We start from the raw sequence: 18922 nt of genomic DNA, 5'->3' as shown, positions 1-18922 counted from the left end.
GATCTTAATTTTATGTTTATAAATTGAGCAATAGTGAGGGAAATAATGGAGCAACGAGTTGAATTGAACATGAAAAATTAAATCAATAATTTATAATAAATTAGATATTGACTTGCTTACTCGTGCTTTTAAGATGGCAGTGCACAAATCATTAATTTTAGTTTAGTACTTAGAAACATTCGATTTGATAGTGTGATTTGATATACTCTGAGAAGAATTTTGCCTGCATATATAAACTAAATGTAGAAAACGGAACAAATACATTTGAAATGAAGATAGAATAATATTTTTAATAGTCAGTAACAAAGTGTCGTAACCCAAACATTTATTTGTTTATATTTTAAGTTAACATGTTGTGGTTCGGGTATAGGTCGTAATATGTATTCTATTATTATGACCTATAATGGGCCAATGCTATGAGAGGGAGGGGGGTTGATTAGCCCGGCACTGAACTATAATGGGAAAATGTTTGACAAAATTGTGTTAACAGTAAGTCAAATGATTCAGACAGGGAGTGTATGCAGATGTAAGATTTTTAATATACAATAGAAATACAGACTTTCTCCTTACCTTTCACTGCTACTTACTGTATTTTAAACTCGAAGCAACTTGCTGTAATATCAGTACCAAACTCAGATAGCAGTTTGACGTGACGATGGCAATTTGATTTTGTGTGCCGTGGTTCACAAGTTACGTTATTCTAAAGCAGCTACCTGAATCAGAGTCACTTTTGGTTACCTCGATGGGTTATACTGCGTTCATGAACATTTTAACTTCCACTGTGTGCTAAACACCAGACTCAAGGTCCAGATAGGTTAGCCAGAAATTAAAACCCTGCCATGACCATGCGCCTTAATGTTACTTACGCAAACAATAAAGAAAGACTTCTATTTATATAGTTCCTTTCATGACCACTGGACATCCCAGAGTGCTTTACTGTCAAAGAAATACTTTTTGAAGTCTAGTTACTGTTATAATGTAGAAAACGCAGCAGTCAATTTGCGCACAGCAAATTCCCACAAACAGCGACATGATAATGGCCAGATAGTAATGTTGATTGAGGAATAAATATTGACCAGGACACCGGGGATAATTGCCCTGCTTTTCTTAGAAATAGTGCCATGAAATCTTTTACATCCACCTAAGAGAGCAGGTTTTAACGTCTTATCCGAAAGACGGCACCTCTGATAGTGCAGCACTCCCTCAGTACCGCACTGGAGTGTCAGCATATATTTTTGTGCTCAAGTCTGGAGTGAGACTTAAACCCACAACCTTCCGACACAGAAGCGAAGGTGCTACCCACTGAGCCACAACTGACACACAAGCTCCATCAACCTCTTGCTCTACAAGCTTTTCCAATTTCATCAGTCCAAGCATCTTCAAGTATATCTATCCCCATTGATGTTCTTTGATATATTCCCTCGATTGCTTTCTTCCCCACTCAATGGGCCCAAGTTTCCACATGATTTGCGCCTGATTTTTAGGAGCAACTGGTGGAGAACGGACTATCTTAGAAATCGCAATTCTCCACATTTTTTTTTCTGCAGTTCTAGTCAGTTAGAACAGTTTCACTTTGGAACAGAATTTTTTCTTCAAAAGGGGGCGTGTCCGGCCACTGATGCCTGATTTCAAAGTTTCCACAGTGAAAACGTACTCCAAACTAACTTAGAATGGAGCAAGTGAAGATTTTTGTAGAACTGAAAAAACCTTGTCTACACATTAAAAAATCAGACGCAGGTTACAAATTAGGCGTCCAGAACGAGGTGGGGGGGGAAGGGAAGTCATTAAATTCTATAATAAATGCTTATTTATACTTATACAAATAAATCCAACCTGAATAAAAATTTATAAGCAAAGAAAAGATTAAATAAACCATGTTCCTACCTGTGTGAAAGTGCTTCAGCCAGGGAGAATGCTGCAGGAAGCCTCACAAGTTGAGGCAGCCGTTCCTGTGGGGGGGGGCAGCCGTTCGTTCCCGCAGTGGGGGGGTGGGAGGAGGAAGCCGTTCCCGACGGCGGGGTGGGGGGGGAAACGGCTGCCTCAACTTTCTGAGGCTTCCTGCAGCCTTCTCACTGTTGCAAGAAGCCTCAGTGTTGATGTGCTGATGGCAATGTGCTTTTATTAAAAAATGTTCAAAAATTAAACGGCTACAAAGAACTACAAAAATGGCCGAGTGCCAATGTTTCCTTCACACTGCGCGTGCGCGAACGCTCCAACGCGCACGCGCAGGGTTGCCGGCAGGAAAAAAACTAATTTAAATGGTACCCGCCCCCTCCCACTTACAAAATCGGCGCGAGTGTAGACTCCACCCCCCCTGGGCGCCGCGTTTTTTTTCAGAATCGCGCGTTTTTTTTTGTGTGGAAACTTGGGCCCAATAAGCTTTCATCATTGACCCCTACACTACCTACTTCAGTCATCTCTATTACTACACCATCTCTAAAAATGCAGCTGTCTTCCTTACTCGTGCTTGTTACATTACTTCAGGCAACTGGAGAGTATTATCTGAATGTGCTGAAATAATACAAATCAGTTATATATAGAAAGCTACTAAAATTTGCATAAAATATAGGTGAAGTATTGCATTCTTTGTACATCAAGATTTTTTTCTGAATAAATCCTGAAAATACAGGATTGTTACCACATATTGAGCAAAACATTTATAATGATGGATACAGCAAAGTACTGAAACTGACTTTTGTGCCTAAGAAGCAGCAATTCCCCAATAAAACATTTATCTGAAAGCAAGGAAAAGGGTTATAAATGAACTAACATACTGTGTGGTTTAAGAGGTGATGTTAGGCATTGAGATTGTTTTAATTCTGATTGTTTTGAGTCATTTTATTTAAACATCTTGATGAATTTGTACCCATTCCCACTTTTCCCAACATGTATTTATTGGAGTGGTAACTACTACCACTGCATTATGCACCAGATGCAGCTAGGTTAACTAAAAAATAATTTTGAACATCAGAATAAATGAATCAACCACCTTTATTGACCGTCAATATGAGTGGATTACAATCCGGAATATATCTGCTTTAAACATTTTTTTAAATCACCTAGTCCCTATATTAAATTATTCTTTGACACCCTTGTAATTTGAACAAAATAGATTCGAAAACATCCACACTTGTCTCTTTGCTTAAGACTTTTGTTTCTTCGGCTATCTGTTATAGGTGTCTCTATGTTGTAGCCAGCCAACCTGAATTCCTACCAACATGGTTAAATGGTAGCTGCATCCAGAAGTAGCCTCGCTGCTATTACTGATGTATGATCACATTGTACTACATCAGGAAGGTATAGATGGGGTAGACATGCAGAGTAACTGTTTTGGAAGATTAAAGCTCAAGCTTTGAAAGTTTGAACGGGTCTAAGCTATAGACTCGAGGCTGTTTTAATTAAAAGATTGTCGGTAGCTTTAAGAGTTTTTGTTATGAAAGTGTTCACAGGGACCTACGGTTAAAAGCACTGGATTTCAAGAATCAGTCGACAAATTCCCTGCCTGTATGTTGATTATTGTATGCTAACCATGCATTGACGGTTCTTGCCTCCTGACCAATAATGCTAACTTTCCATATGCATGTTTTCTAAGATACTAACCATATTCTGACTTCATTAGTGCAGAATGCTCTTTGGATTTTCTTTGCTTAATATTTTGCAACTAATAGATAATAGTTTGGCCTTTTACCTTATTTGCTGAAAACTTAATTTTTGTTCCTTGCATAATGCTGAAGTTTTCAAATCTACATGAAGAAAAATATATTTGCAAACCAATAAATAATATTTTTAAATCTCCATTATTGGGACTGAGAAGCAAAAATTAAAACAGTTTATTCAAAAATCTTTTACATCTGTGTTAACCACTGTCTGGTCCCCTTTTCTAAGCTGGAGCCACCTTTGGCAAGTTCAAACGCCTGGAAACAGCTACAGAAGCTGAACCAGGACCTACAAGCTGAGCTGGAGGTTCAACGGCAGAGACAAGAGGTGGCCAATGCACAAGCCCAGAGCCTAAAAAAGAACAACCAGGATGCCAAGGAGCTCTTGAGGCAACAAGAGACAAAAATGCAAAACCTCCAGGCCAGACTGGACATTTCTTTATCAGAGGTAGCCATTAATGAACAGTCATTATCCAAAACCCAAAATGATTTGCGCCTTGAGCGTCAAAAGTATAAAGAGCAAGCGGATGAGTACGAGAGAAAGCTAAGTATGTTTAGCACCAAGTTGCGAGAGAGTGAAGAGAAGCTTAGAGAAGTAGAGGGACTACTTCTGGAAAAGACACAAGCTTTCAGGGATCTAGAAAGACAAGTGGCTCTTCAGGACGACTATCAGCGAGAAGTGAAGCGGCTGCAAGAGCATCTGGAAGAAGCAAGCAATAGGCTGCGTAACAGTGAAAAAGGGGTTATTCAGAGTGAAGAACGTTTTCAGAAACAATACGAGAGCCTGAAAGAAAAATATGAGAAGGAAAAGGAGCTCCTGTCGCACAGTGTACGAGAAGCTGAAGAGAAGGTTAGAGAATATGAAGATCGCCTGCAGACTCTTGAAGCTCAGTTGGAGAGAGTTCAAAAAGAAAAGCTGGCCACTTCTTTCAAAAGCAGTGAGATGGTGAGACAAATGGAAGAGCATGTTGGGATTAGTGAGGGGACAGTGAAGAGACTGACCCATGACATAGATATCTTGTCAGCTGAGAATGAACAACTGAATCAACGTTATCAGGAAATTGTTAATCAGTTGACAGAAGCTGATAGAGAAGTTGAAGGGCTGAACTTAGAATTGGTAAAGGAGCGAGAAGGATATCAAGATCTGAATGAAGATTTTGAAAAGGCTATTCAAGAGGTAAATACACTGAAAAATGAAGTGGAAGAAACCAATTTTAAGATGGTGTCAGTAAAGGAATCCTATGAGAGAGAATTTGAAAAGAAAAATAAGGACTTCAATGAGGCTTTAATCAAGCTGGAAGCTTTGGGCACCAGCTTGGAGGAGACGGAGAAGAAACTTCAGCTTAAGGAGGCTACACTTAAAGGCCTTGGTTGGCAGGTACCAACAGACATTGATTTGCTTATAGAGAAAAAAGAACAACTTAAGATCAAATTAGAAGATGCAGAAGCAAGATTAACTGAACAGGACATAAAGCTGCAAACAACTGAAAACAATTATAAGGAACTTCTTTCCCAAAACAGCAAACTCAAATCAGATCTGGAAGCTTCAGGAAAAAATAACGAACATATAGCAAGAAGAAGCCTCCCAAGTCTTTCAGCAGGTCATTCCGCAACCAGTTGGCCTGAACCAGAGTGGGGCAAAAGCTCAGTGAGTTTCGGTGCACAGCTTTCTGAAGAGTTGATGGCAAGGCTTCAGCATTTGGATGGCCAACTAACAGCACTGACTGGCTCAGTAGTACAAACGTGCGCAGAAAGTTGGTTTTCAGGACTGCCATCCTCTGTGAATACAGAAAGTTCATTTGACACAACAGTAACAGATAGTTACATTACAAACCTGAAAAAGTACCTGGCAATAGTGTACACACTTGAAACTAAACTATTGATAGAACAAAACGTTAAAGGGGAAACTGTTTGTCCTTTAGGTACATCTATAAGTCTGCAATGTGATGCCCAACATCACGGAGGACTATTAGAGACTGGAGTTTATCCAAAAGAGAAGGAAAAAGAAAACCAGTCACTAACCTGTTCCCTCTCGGAGCAGCTTGCTAGTTCAAATATCAAGCATAAGATACTGGTGCAGGCTACCAACTCTGAATTCCAAATATTGCAAACTAAACTACTTCAGTTGCATCATGTTTTAGAAGGTTTACAGCAGAAAGCTGGTCAACTTGCTCAAGGATGGGATGTGGAACAGCATGGACAATTGTCTGAATTAGTACATGCGCTAGGAAGTTCAGTACAATATTTGCAACATTTGGAAGAAGATCTAGCCAGAAAAAATCGAATATTTTTTGGTGGTGAATCTTTAGTGAAAGACTCTTTAACAGAGGAGGAAAAGCTAAAACATTTAGTTGACAAATTGTCACTTGAAGCAGCAGCACTTAACAATATTGCCAATGCTTTGCAAAATTCAGACTCCAGTGTAAAAAATACTTTAGATGAAATTAGAGAACACAGTGAAAGCATTACCATGCCTTTGGTATCCATGGAAGATGTCAGTACTCAAATAGGACATTCTGTTCTTAACAAATTATTAATAGAAGGAGAGTTTTGGGCAAATTTGCCTAAAATTCATGAAAGCAAGACTGCAGATGTCGAAGAGCAATTAAATGAGCCCATAAACAGTTACCTGAATATGATGGCAAACAGTACTTTAATAAAAGGTGAAATTATGTTCTGGGCCCATAATATTTTGGCAGTTTCAGAAGTAAAACTGCAGCAGTTGACAGCAAAGTACATGAAAATACATCACAGAAACCAGAACTGTGAACAGATGCTCAGGAATGTTATAGCTGCTTATGGGACTTGCCGGTTTGATGGGCTGATCGAGGAAATTCGTAGTGAACTGAATAATGCCGAAGATGGCGAATCGCTGCTCTTGTGTCCTAAATCCCTTACACTATCATCAGCTTCTGCTTCTGACCAAGACTTTGACCTTCGTGTAAGGACAGAGTTAGCACAACAAATTAGGAGAAACGCTTGCTTGTTGAAGAAAATGTCACACTCCATTCAGTCGTGTGCAGACGATGATCTGGGCATTTTGGCCAGAAGGCTTGTTCACAGCATGGATTGCATTCCTGCATTAAGCAGACATAGTGATGCAAAAGACATCTGGCCTTTCCTGCTTCAGGATGCAATGGTGCAAGCTGAATTATCATATGTAATCACCAAGATTCAGTTGAAGCATGATCTCGCACAAAGTGGGGATATGCAGCTGCGACTGGAAGCTCTGGAGATGGAGCACGCAAGCTCCATTACTTTGTTGCAGAGCAAGCATGCAGCTGAGCTGAAGAAACAAAAGCAAGAACAGGATTTAGAGTTAAAGAAATTAATAGGAGAGATTACAGAGTTTAAAAAATTGGATATTTCAGGAGCAAGTTTTGGAGCACGAACAACTCATATCCAAATTGAGGGAGAACCAATTGACTCATTGGACAAGGCGATTGAACTGCAGGACATGGCAGCAAGGCATAAGAAAGAGCTACGGGAAGTACGAGAAGCATATGAAGCAGAGGTGGAGAAATTAAAAAGGGACATAGCAAGGGCAGGAGAGACATTGAGACTGAAAACAGAAGAAAATGTGAAGGAAATAGATTCATTGACTGTCTGCATGGAAAATTTGAAGGAAAAACATGTTGAGGAGCTGAAGAGACAAGGGGAAGAATTTAAAATGGAGAAGAGAGAGCTAGAACAAAGGTGTGCTAGGATAAAAGAAGAGCTCACACGAGAAATAGAAAGTTTAAAAGACTATCGAGATCCTAAAGAATTGGACCTTGTAAGCGATCTACAGAGATCCACTGACCCATACAGAAAAGCAGCAAGTGAGCCACATTCAGTGGCCCTGCTCAGAAATCGCATACAAGAGCTGGAGTCCCAGATAGAGGCCACGAAAAATAAGATTGAAGCCAGTCCAACAGCTCTGCGGGAGAAATATGAAAAGGACCTGGAGAATCTCAAGGTGTCCGTGTGTTTAATAATACTGACTAATAACTGCATGTTGGCTTGTAGCATTACACCTTGCTGCCAGCAAATTAGCTTATGGTTGTGTTCTGTTTTGTGTCTTGACCTGCATGGAGGATAGAATTGCATGATGTACTGGTTGGACTGGGCAAAGTCATGGAGTAAACTTTCCAAATTCTGGGGGAATGGTGGAAGGAAACAGATACTACAGATGTAATATTTGCTGAAAATTAAGAAACTAGTTGCATTACAAAGCTATTATATAGCTATCCCAGTTTTGAGCTGGCTTCAAACCCGAGTGCAAATGAATTGTACCTGAAATTTGCCCAGTTCTTCTCTGTTGTGTCTGTCTTTTGAGTTTACTGTGTGCTCGTAAGCAATCCTTTCGAATGCAACAGAACCCATTTATCTGTTAGTCATCTGGATTATGTTTTGTTGAGTTACCAGACAATTGAATGTATGCTACAGTAGTTGAAGGAAGGTGGGGTAAGGTCCAAATAAATTCAATTTAGCATTTTTTTAAAAACCTGTGTATCGCCTGAGATCAAAAGATTAGTTTTGCTAGCAATGAACAATTATAGCTTCTGGTACACTGTTCCTATCTACTCTTTGGCGTTAATAGATCTTATTTATTACACACAAACTCCTTTGATCAGGCCAATCTAAATTTTGACCTTTATTAAAGAGGTTTGTCAAAATGTAAAACCTTTGCAAAGACACATGACCCCTAATTACCCCGTTAAAGGAAAGTTTTCAAACAAAATCTTTTATTAAAAAAATTGCATCCTTATTTTAAAATGATAAATTTCCTGTGTTCACATTTTGTTGATACAAATTGAATTTGAATCGTATGATTCAAATGAATTCAAATCATTTAGTTACATTTTGTTAAATATTTTAGATTTCTAATTGCTGTCAGAACAGTGGGTTCAATTGCATTTGATAGTATCCCTTCGTTCCAGTCTAGCAATGCTTATTAATGTAAATTGGTGGCCACACTACCCTTTGCTGTTAGTCTTGATGCTATGCTACTAATATATGAATCTCCCTTTTTCTTTCTTTCTCTTTCAGCTGGCTACATATCTCTATCGCACCTTTGAGGCACTAATAAACTAACAACTTATTTTGCTTGTCAAGAAATGCTCTTAAAAACTCTTAAGTTTATCATATTTTCTATTTATAGACAGGTCTCATTTCACTCTGTTCAAAAGTTTTTAAGTTGTCCCAAGGGACAAAGTTGCTTGGGTGACTATGACAATAGTCTCAATCATTGCCCTTTTGTGTCTGGAGGCTTGAATTCAAATCCAACCAGGATGTATAAATGAGCATTTTTCTCTCCATGGTAGTGTTACAGGTCACAAATGTCACACAGGCCAAAAATATCCCCGATTCAACTCCTCTTGTGTGCTGAGTAAGGTGGTGCATTGTTATGAACACTGCAGTTAGCTTGGTTTGGGAGAGGGGAAATTCCATGCTGTGTGGATGATCGAATCGGCTGCTGTGATGAAGACTGGCTGCTTGAGGGCGACCAGCACTTGTGAACCTGCGCACTATCGGAATGCCAACGCCTTTGGGGTTGTGGCGGGGGAGGGGGGGGGGGGGAGAGACAGGGGCTAGTGAATACATTTCAGAGAATGCAAAAATAGTAATTATTGCACTTCCTACCCTCATGGAGCACAAAAGGAATCCATTTTGAGATTGCTGTTCATTAGCTACTGATTCACCCAAAGCAAGCCAAAATAAACATGTAAACCCTCATAAAAGGGAGATGTCTAAAGTAAGTATAAATAATGTCTGCCTACATAAAAACAGACAAAAACACAAGTGCTGGAAATCCAAAGTTAAAAACAGAAAATGCTGGAATTGTACAACAGGTCAAGAAAGATAGATAACTGTGTCTGGTGTGATCCTTTATCGGAACTTGGGATAGAGCTTGAGCCCTGATGAAGGGTAAAAAGTTTTGGGTGACCTATCTTTCTGTTTAGATGTTGATCAATGTGATCAGCATTTCCAGCATTTCCTGTTTTTATTTCAGATTTCTTGTATTTTTGATCATTTTTGTCCATAAGATGCTCTGCCTGGTTTTACATCGTGCATTCTCAGTTCAGGTTTGGGTTCATTCACTGATGTAGGTAGTTCCAGGATGGCAATTATGTGGATTCATGTGGCACCTGACGTTGGATTCACTATTATTGCATTTCTGTTAAATTTATGGCACACACTAGAAACTTGGTATGAAAATTGAGACCAGTGCAAGAAGATATTGTCCAAACCCACATCTGTTTCTTAAAGGGGAAGGAAAGTCTGGGGAAAGTAGTTTTGATTAAAGTACTCCTATTGTGTCTATTGGGGGTACTGGTTGACTTTCTTATTTCAAAATGTCAAATTTTGCACCCTGTTAGGCTATTGCATCATGTCTCAGACATGGAAACATCTCGTAGTGACTCCACTGATTGCTGTAAGGTTGTGATTTTGGACTAGCTGAAGAGCTGATCTGGAATACCCTCTGTTGGCTGGGTACACAGCAAAATATCCACACAACAGCAACTTTCCTGAGGTCAGTCAAAATCCCAGACTGTTCCAGAGTCGCAGCCTCCATTATGATGAATGGGTCTGCTTCTGGATGCAGCAGCTCCTCCACATCACACACTGCACCTTATTGGCCAAGCAATGAGGAGATGTGACATGATAAATCTCTGTGGGGTAAAATCAATGCTGATTTCTAAACAGTGAATCATTACTTAAAAAAAAATCAATCTAAAATGAAGAAGTACTTTGAATTGAAAAAAATGCATTTTACCCTTTCAAAGAATTTGCATCCCCTTTAATAAAGTTGTGCTGACACAACGGGCTCTGATGAATATTTGTAGTTCTTGGATGCGCTGCCTCAACAGTGGCATGTCTCACAGGAAGAGATTATTGGCTCGAAATTCGTTTTTTGATGAAAGGCGGTATTCAGGCTTCAATTTGCGCAGTGGTAAAAATCGGCGTTGCACGAGGATTCGTGGCGCAAACCGCAAATTTTCGGCAACTTTACTCCGAGGCCGATACCGCTGCGAAAAGGCCTTGGGAGCAGGGAAAACATCCCAAAAAAATTGCAAAAAATGTTTTAAATCACAACATTCACAAGACACTTAACTAGTGAACCGTTGAAAAAGAATTTAAAAAAATAAAAACTTTAACTTACCTTTTTTGCAGGTCTTCATACCGACCACTGTTCCAAGGGCTGCAACGCAGGTTTTTCCCTGGCGGTTTTTTTCACGCAGAATACGGGTGCGAGCTGAGCCAATTTTTTGGCGAAAGCGCTATTTCAAGTCTTGCACAGCGGCGGTCCTCTCCCCAGCGGTACTTAAAAACCGCCGCCGCAAGACTTCTCTGAATTTCCCTCCGCACCGTTTTTCGCCAAAAACAGCGAAATATCGCCCAAAAAACGGATGCAAGGTTGGCGAATTTTTAGCCAATGTGCCTTTTAACATGCAACGATGCTGCCCTGACGGTGGAATTCAGAATAGGAAATTCTACAGCAGTTTGTCCATTGTTCTAGAGTAGAGTGTAATGTGACAGTTCATAAAGAAGAAATGGAGAATAAAACCCAAACTTTGTGAGGGGAAAGGAATGATCCAGTGGTGCACCAAGTGCACTACACTATAACAAAGTAAGACATATGTTTGTGCAGCCACACATTGAGTTTCAATTACATAGTCTATTCGACTCAACACGCAAGGTGCAAAAATCTGTTCTAACATTACCTGGGAAACAAGGGGGAAGAATCAACAAATTGACAATCATGTTAGCATTGCTGCAGAATGAATTTGCAGCAATTGAATATATCCTACTGACTTTTTACAGGAAACAGAGTTGCCCACATTCTGTTAGGGAATTGTGTTGGGCACGGTGACCTAGAGGAGAAAAAGAAAACTTAAAGGGATGATTTTTACTTGGCGTGTAGTCTGTTCAATAATTCGCAGCCGTTTCCTGTCATCTTTAGTTATCCTACTGCAGCTCTGTTGTCCGTTTCAGTAAATGCAATCCTTGCAACTGCTGATGTTGCCGAAGTAGAAATAAATTACCAGTACAGAATGAAAATACTATCATTCTTATTAATATAGAAAACCATCTAATGGAGTATAAGTTAACTGGGAAGATTTTAACAGCAGTTAAATGAAGAATATTTTTAAAAGAAGATATTCTGAGCACCAGCATGCAGCATATTAGCAGAGGAGAGACAGATATTTGACCCACCTTACACCACTGACTTCCTGGTCATCTCCATGTTACTGTGAGGAAACTCCTGCCCATTACCTCATGGGAAATGTCATGACTAAGCTCCTCTGGAATATACCACTATGGCTGACTCAAAGCATTATTGGGAACCAATATCTACCTGTCCTCTCGTTCATAGGAGCCCCAGTCACTTTTAAACTGAAAAAGCTAGTGGTTTACACTGATCTCCCTTTTTAAGTATCTTTAGATATCGTTATATATTTTATTGTTTGTAGAGTAAGGAGAGAGTGTTGTCAAATCCTAAATTTTATTTGCACACACACTTTTACTGCATTTGATGCACAATAATGTGATTTCATTTATTCTGAACTGTGCACAAAGAATGGGAAAAATAACAAGCTGGCTGCTCTTGAACACTTCCTAGTGGCCAACAAGTTCAGACAGAAGTTGTTGCTAACCCTACCCTTTTAGCTGGTGTGGTGCAGGGAAACTTAATTTAAAAATGGTGGGGGGGGGGGGGGGGAGAGGGGGTTTTAGGAGAAGTGCCTTTATGGCCCAATAGATAAAGGCACCATTTGATATAGCACAAAAGACAGGTTCAATTCCAAGTCAGCAGTGCTGGTTGGTCTGGACCAGGAGCCAACAATTGGAGTGCTCCAATTGATATATTACTGGGCTTTGAAAGAGATAATAAGCTAGTGTTCCTGCTCCAAATAGCTGTCAACTGACCCCTGCTTAAATGTCTATGTATAGACCTTGGGTGAGGGCATAGTCTAGCTTTTCTGTAATGCCCTCCACAGTTGAATAGCATGCCAACATTCTTCATCGGCACTTACATTAGGAATACCAAGGTACCGGAGAGTGGCCAGCCCTTGTGGAATCTCACCCCAGTTATGGTCTGTCCTTTTAGACAAGGGGGAAGAAAATTAGTTAAAAAACAAGCAATGTTGAGATAAAAGCTTTAAAATACAGGGTAGAGGCAAAAAGCAAACAACAAAGTCATACTGTGTACACTCAGAACCTGTCACCAATGGAACATGCAGTTCTGACACAAACTGAACCTCACACATTGTAAGTGTACTGCATCTGCACAATAAATACTACTAGATCATTGCTGTTGTGTTCATACAATAGACCTAGAATGAGTTGTCTCCCAATTATATTTACTGAAGTAAAACTCTCTCCAATAAACATTGAGTAAGCCAGTGATCAGGTGCTCAGCACACAGCCTTTTTGTTCTCCTTTATAGTGCCTGTCAATGGCAGTTTTGTTTAGAGAGCTCATTTCAAATTGGGAACTGGATTAAAATTATTAACTTCAAGTCATTGGTGTCTGACAGAGAAAGCAGATGTTTGGCTCATCTCCTTCATGGCTGGATTTGAACCTAGGTCCCAGCAATGAAAGGGCAGATTTTGAATATACAGTGGGGGAAATATTACACTTGGTGCAATGTGTAACAGCTTCATAAATGCTTTCTTTTTAAGTGTAATTGTAATGTTATTACACATAACTACTCGAGCAGTTCTTTCCCCCTGGTATTATCTAGTCCTCTTTGCTAATATGTACTTTTTAAAAATAACTACCATTTACTTTTTCTAGTTGCAATAATCGGGCAAAATGAATAATTAAAAGTAAATACGAAACCGCACAGTATAAATTTGATTAAAGAAACTTTGAAGAAAACCCTATGAATTTTGGCCAGGGAAACATCAACGTAATAAATCACAACTACCAACGCTTTTTTTTGAAAGAAATTGCTCATGATTATTTTTCCTCCCCTTAATGTTTTAGGCTACGTGTGAGCGTGGGTTTTCGACTATGGAAGAATCACATCAAAAGGTAATCGAAGAACTACACCGACAGCATCAACGAGAGCTGGAGAACCTACAGGAAGATAAAGAGAGGCTGCTAGCTGAAGAGACAGCTGCCACCATCTCTGGTATGTGAGGAATAGACGAGAACAGTAGACAAGGCTGATATCTTAACTGATAAAATTGGGAGGATGTCTGTTATATCCACCTACTAAAAAATCAAAATCCTACTTCAGACACATTCACATGGCCATGTCTGTTCTGTCATTGCTGTGTGCAGTATTCTCTCCACGGATAGGCACAGAATGTTTTCTGCCAATTAAAGTCCCATTAACGTAGAACGGGCACATTTATGTTGGTGCGATTTGCCTGCTATAAGTGGATGGTGAAACTGCATCTTTGCTACTGGTTATTACAGCAACAAATCTCTGGTAACTGGAGGGAGGCACTGAGTGCAGAGTATATTTTGAGAAGCTGGGAGGCTACAGAAGGAAATTGTTACCTGCACAAAGGTTAAGCAGTGCATCCTGTAGCACCTCTTTCACAAATAGTCTGGTGACAGCTCTCCTCCTCCGAGAAGTGTCTGGGCTACGGCAAAGCTTAATCCGCTAAAGGGCTCAAATGGTGTCATATGCAGTAGCATATCATCCGAAACCTTTTATGGGATGATTATTTTGAGACTCGTGGCTCAGGTATGTTATTTGGTGTACTATGTAATATAAAAACTCTGATCAACCCAAAATAGCTGGTGTGTTATAAGTGCCATCTTTGTAATTGACTTCAGTGGAAAAGGTTAACACCATTTGCCCGATATAAGCAGCTGCCTATGATAAGCGTGGATGGTGTAAGTGGTGGAGGAAGTGACAGCCTAGGTTATGTGTTCAAGTCTTGGAAGTGGGGATTGAGCCCACAACCTTCTGACTTCGAGGCAAGTGCTACCACCCAAGCCAAATTGACTGACATATTACATTAAAACTACCTTCACAGGGAGGAGCTCACAGACAATAATATGGCTAGATTGATGATAGAAGAACTAGTCGGAACACTTTTTGAAGGCAATATGGTGATTTCATATGTACATTTAACATACCCTATGGTTTAAAAACTGATCATTGTGCCCTCATTTTGTGTGCCAAATTATGAAATTAATTGGCTGATTTACCAATGCATGGATTTTCCAAATGCTCATTGAAAATCTGATTTATATTTTCAATGCATACAAGCTCATATTCCAACTACTTGCATATCCCTCTAGGTGGTTATAAAGCCTGGAACTTGTAAACTCATTCAGAGGCAGTATAATAAATTGTGTCCAGCCGTGTGGCAATGAGTGGGACAGTTGTAGTTGTGATGGATTTGATAGTATAATTGTCTATACATCTGTGCGTCACAGGTTTCTACATTTGCTCTTTCTAATTATCAAAAATATAAATGATGCATGACTGCAGTAAAAGGCTTTTTAATAAAGCTAGTGATTCAGAGATTGTGGTTAAATGCAGTTAAACATGATTTTTACAGTTCAGTTGCCCTGTGGCACAGGCTTACCTGTGCTGACAACTCTGGCCATGCTGCGCTAAATTTTTTAGACTGGGGTCCCTTTCTATAATTTGAATAGGCTACAAAGAAGGCTTTCCCAGAGAGTTTGGCATGTAACACTTCTGGCTAAGGAGTGCAAAATCTGGTTGCAGCACACCATTCATCATAAGGGAAGATATGATAGTGACGTTATTCACAATGGTACAGCGGAGACATGTGGGAAACACTACTATTTTTTTAGCTGAAAGGTTGGATGTCCTGCTGCAGTCAATGCACCAAAGGGCGATGGCCCCTATTTGGAACTGAAAGTCATCCTCCAATAAAAGTACAGGTATCAACTGCACGGAGCGAGGTCGCTAACTGAGCTGATGCAGTCGTCCAGGTCTCTTGTACCTGACTCCAAATTAAGAAGTTGTTTGTTAGCCTCAGATAAAGGCAATGTAACTCTTCGTTTTCTCACATTTCTTGAGGCCCAGCAACCATGGCACAAATCTAAGCTGGGAGTCTACCACTCGCCCTCTGAAGCATTGTATGCAACCATTGTGCCTTTGAACAGACTTTTCATTGTATCGAAGCGACACAGCGCACTTTACTTGCAGATGGAGGTCGTAGTCAGACTGAGGTGCTTCATGGAGTTAGAACCATGGATGCAAAGATAATCCTCTTCTGCAAACAGCCATACACCCAGTGATCCTTCTCCTTCAAATAATGTACCATGTACTGCCATTCTAACCCTCTAAAATAATTGGCATCCTCACCACTTTGTATAATGCTATTAAAATAGTAGAGGCAGTAACTAAGAATAAATAAGGAAAATATTGTCAAGAAAATGTGCAATAATGGTTGACTACCCAATAAAAGCAACCCAATATATGAAGCAAAATTTGACACATAGCCAAACACAAATAGTTAGGGCCCAAGTTTGCTCGCAGGAGGAGGTGCGGCGACTTTTTAGGACAAAAACCGCGCGTAAAAGTTACCTAGGTATTCTCCCCACTCTGCTGTGTGTCCCGGGTCCTGGCGCGGTGCGCCTTGTGGAGTGGGGGTCGGAGCTACAGGCCTGCGCCGAAAACAGTGCCGGCAGCCGCGCACATGTGCAGTGGAGCGGTCGTGCATGTGCAGTAGCTACTCCCATGATTGTAATGATGATGCCTACAGAACGTGTCCCGCCCCTATCCCAGGCCAAATGGCCTGCTGCACAGGCCGGCCGCTAAGGCTGCAAGAAACAGGTTGGTGCGGGGCGATTGAGTTTTGATCGTGGGGGGGTAACTTTTATGTATAGGAAGAGAAGGAGAAATCACATTAATTTCAAGTGATGAATGAGGAAATTTGAAGTTGCAAGCTTGTGTTTTCTTTGCACCTAAAATTTTAGTAATTAAATCATGTCAATATATGCTTGTATTTTAAAATAGATATTTTAATATTAAGGTAGTTAAAGCAGCTGTATAATAACACTTAAATAATTTGAACAACCTGTCGATTTTTTTCCCCCGCTTTTCTCCTTCCCCCTTTCCCCCACCCCCATCCCAAAGTGGAAAACCTTCAACCGCAGGCCGGTAAGGCAGCCGAATCCGACCCCATTAGACTCCCAGAAACGGGGATTTTGACTCTCCCGGCCTCAACCTTCGGCCCTGGTCGGCTCTGTCTCTCCAGCGACTTCTGGTTAATGATTTATCCAGCCTAGCACTTAGATTCACCAGTGAGACCAAGTCTCGACTTTTGGTTAATGATTTGACCCGCTCCAACCTCCCCCGGGGCTGAACTCAGGAGCGCCAGTCGATTTCTCAACTCCTGTCGGGGCTTAATCGGGTCACACGGTCCCTCATGCGATGAGGGCGTAAGCTCCTGCCTCTGTCAGGTTTCAGGCTGCCGTTTTTAAAGTCTGACCAAAAACCCGAAAAATGGGCAAAAAGGGAAAAAATTCCCGCCCGAAAAGGGTTGAAAGTGGTTGGGACGGCAGCCCTGGTCGGGCTCTGCAGACCTTAGTTTCTGCTGTTCTTTCGTAAGGAAAGAAGAGGGAAAAATGTTTAAACTTATCGCTAACAAATCTCTCAGTTGGTGTTTTAGGTGCCGGGTTCCTTCTATTTTTTACTTGATAATTAATTGCTTATTACTTTTTGTGCTTTGTTTAATGCTTTGTAAGTCTTGGTGCTTTCCTTGTATTTTTTGTTATTGAATGCTTATTTTTGTGCTTTGTTTAGTGCTTAGTGTTTCAAATGTACTTTAATGTTGTTGTGAAGGTGTTTAGTGTTTTGGAAAATCCTCTAACTTTCCTCCCTCTCTTCCCCCCCCCCCCCCCCCCCCCAAATCTCTGGCTACCTGCGCCTGATTTCTTAAGTCTCCGCAAGGTTTTTTTGAGGGTACAACAGTGGACACATACACTGGCCTAAGTTAGTTTGGAGTAACTTTTCGCTGGCTAAACTTGCTTAAAAGGCCAAAACAGGCATAAGTGGCTGGTAACGCTCCCCTTTGGGGGGGGGGAAAAACTGAACTAACTCACTTAAACTGGAGCAAACTAAATGGGGAGAATTGCGATTTTTAAGATACTCCAAAAAAATTAGTTGCTCCAAAAAAATAGGAGCAACTACTGGGGAAATTTGGGGCAATAATAACAACTGTGCAACATTAACCTAACTACATAAAATAGCACTATTTGAATATCCTAAATAGCTTTTATCATTTTTTTTCACCAACATTCATCATTGTCCAGTGGATAATCAAAGGGGAAAAGCAATACCCTAATTTAAGAGTGTCCAAGCTTTTTGACTTCAAGGACCACTTGGATGCGAGTCATGGTGCCTCATTGCTCACTTATGAAGTTTAAATAAATCTTTTCATTAATTTGCATATATCTCTAGTTATTGGTACCAGCAGATTGATGTTCACATATAGGATTTATCTACCAAAGTAGGCAACCGCTCTTTCCAAATCTCCAGGCCCCGCAAAACTCAATCAGGACAAGCCAGCAAGTAGAAAATATACAGACAAAGAAAACAGAATTGCCAGGGCTTCGTGAACCAGATAGATGTGGGTTGCAGGTGCTTTGTGGAGTTGACATTACAAGATAGGAAGACTTTTTTTTAATTAACAGACTACAACTATGGGCCCCAAGTTTCCTCAGGAGTTGCTCCGTTTTTTTTGGAGTAACTTAAAAATCACAATTCTCCCCATTTAAGTTGCTCCAGTGTAAGTGAGTTAGTTAGGTTTTTTTTTGTTCCGTTTTTTTCTTCAAAAGGGGGCATTACCAGCCACTTACGCCTGTTTTGGCCATTTAAGCAAGTTTAACCAGCTAAAACTTACTCCAAACTAAGTTAGGCCAGAGTAAGTAAGTGGCCACTTTTGTACATTCTGAAAAACCCTGCGGTGAATTAAGAGATCAGTGCAGGTAGCCTGCAAATGACAGTGTTATGATAGAAATGCTAGTTTTTTTTTAAATCCCAAGCATTGAGACTGGACTGGGTGTAGGTGCTATCAGCCTGATTAAACTGAGTATATTTTCAGTAAAGATAGCTAGATATTAAAGTACTGGAAAATCTTTGCAGATTCTTTTCTTCCCCCTGCCCACCCCACCCCCCCTCCCCCGCCCCGGATCAAAACTCTTTCTTCACCCCCGCTCCCCCATCAAAACTCTTCCCCTTCAACCCCCCCACCACCACCAACCTGTCTCTTGTAGCCCTCAGCATGGGAAGGTAGCGGCCGGCCTGTGCGGCAGGCCACTCGGTCCAGGATAGGGAC

General features: G+C 40.6%; 1 protein-coding gene across 4 annotated transcripts in view; it reads left to right on the top strand.

Annotated features, from left to right (window-relative positions):
- Positions 1–18922, top strand: part of LOC139226625 (putative leucine-rich repeat-containing protein DDB_G0290503) — a 465741-nt gene that overhangs the window by 423748 nt on the left and 23071 nt on the right. For all 4 annotated transcript variants that reach the window (XM_070857512.1, XM_070857513.1, XM_070857510.1 and 1 more), the window contains 2 exons: positions 3886–7614; positions 13632–13779. In XM_070857512.1, coding sequence (XP_070713613.1) covers positions 3886–7614; positions 13632–13779 — 3877 coding nt within the window. The remainder of the gene's footprint in view (positions 1–3885; positions 7615–13631; positions 13780–18922) is intronic.

Source organism: Pristiophorus japonicus, chromosome 16 (assembly GCF_044704955.1).
Source record: "Pristiophorus japonicus isolate sPriJap1 chromosome 16, sPriJap1.hap1, whole genome shotgun sequence".
NCBI lineage: Eukaryota > Metazoa > Chordata > Chondrichthyes > Pristiophoridae > Pristiophorus > Pristiophorus japonicus.
Note: the sequence above shows the minus strand (reverse complement) of the source record. Positions and strands in the feature narration are given on the sequence as shown.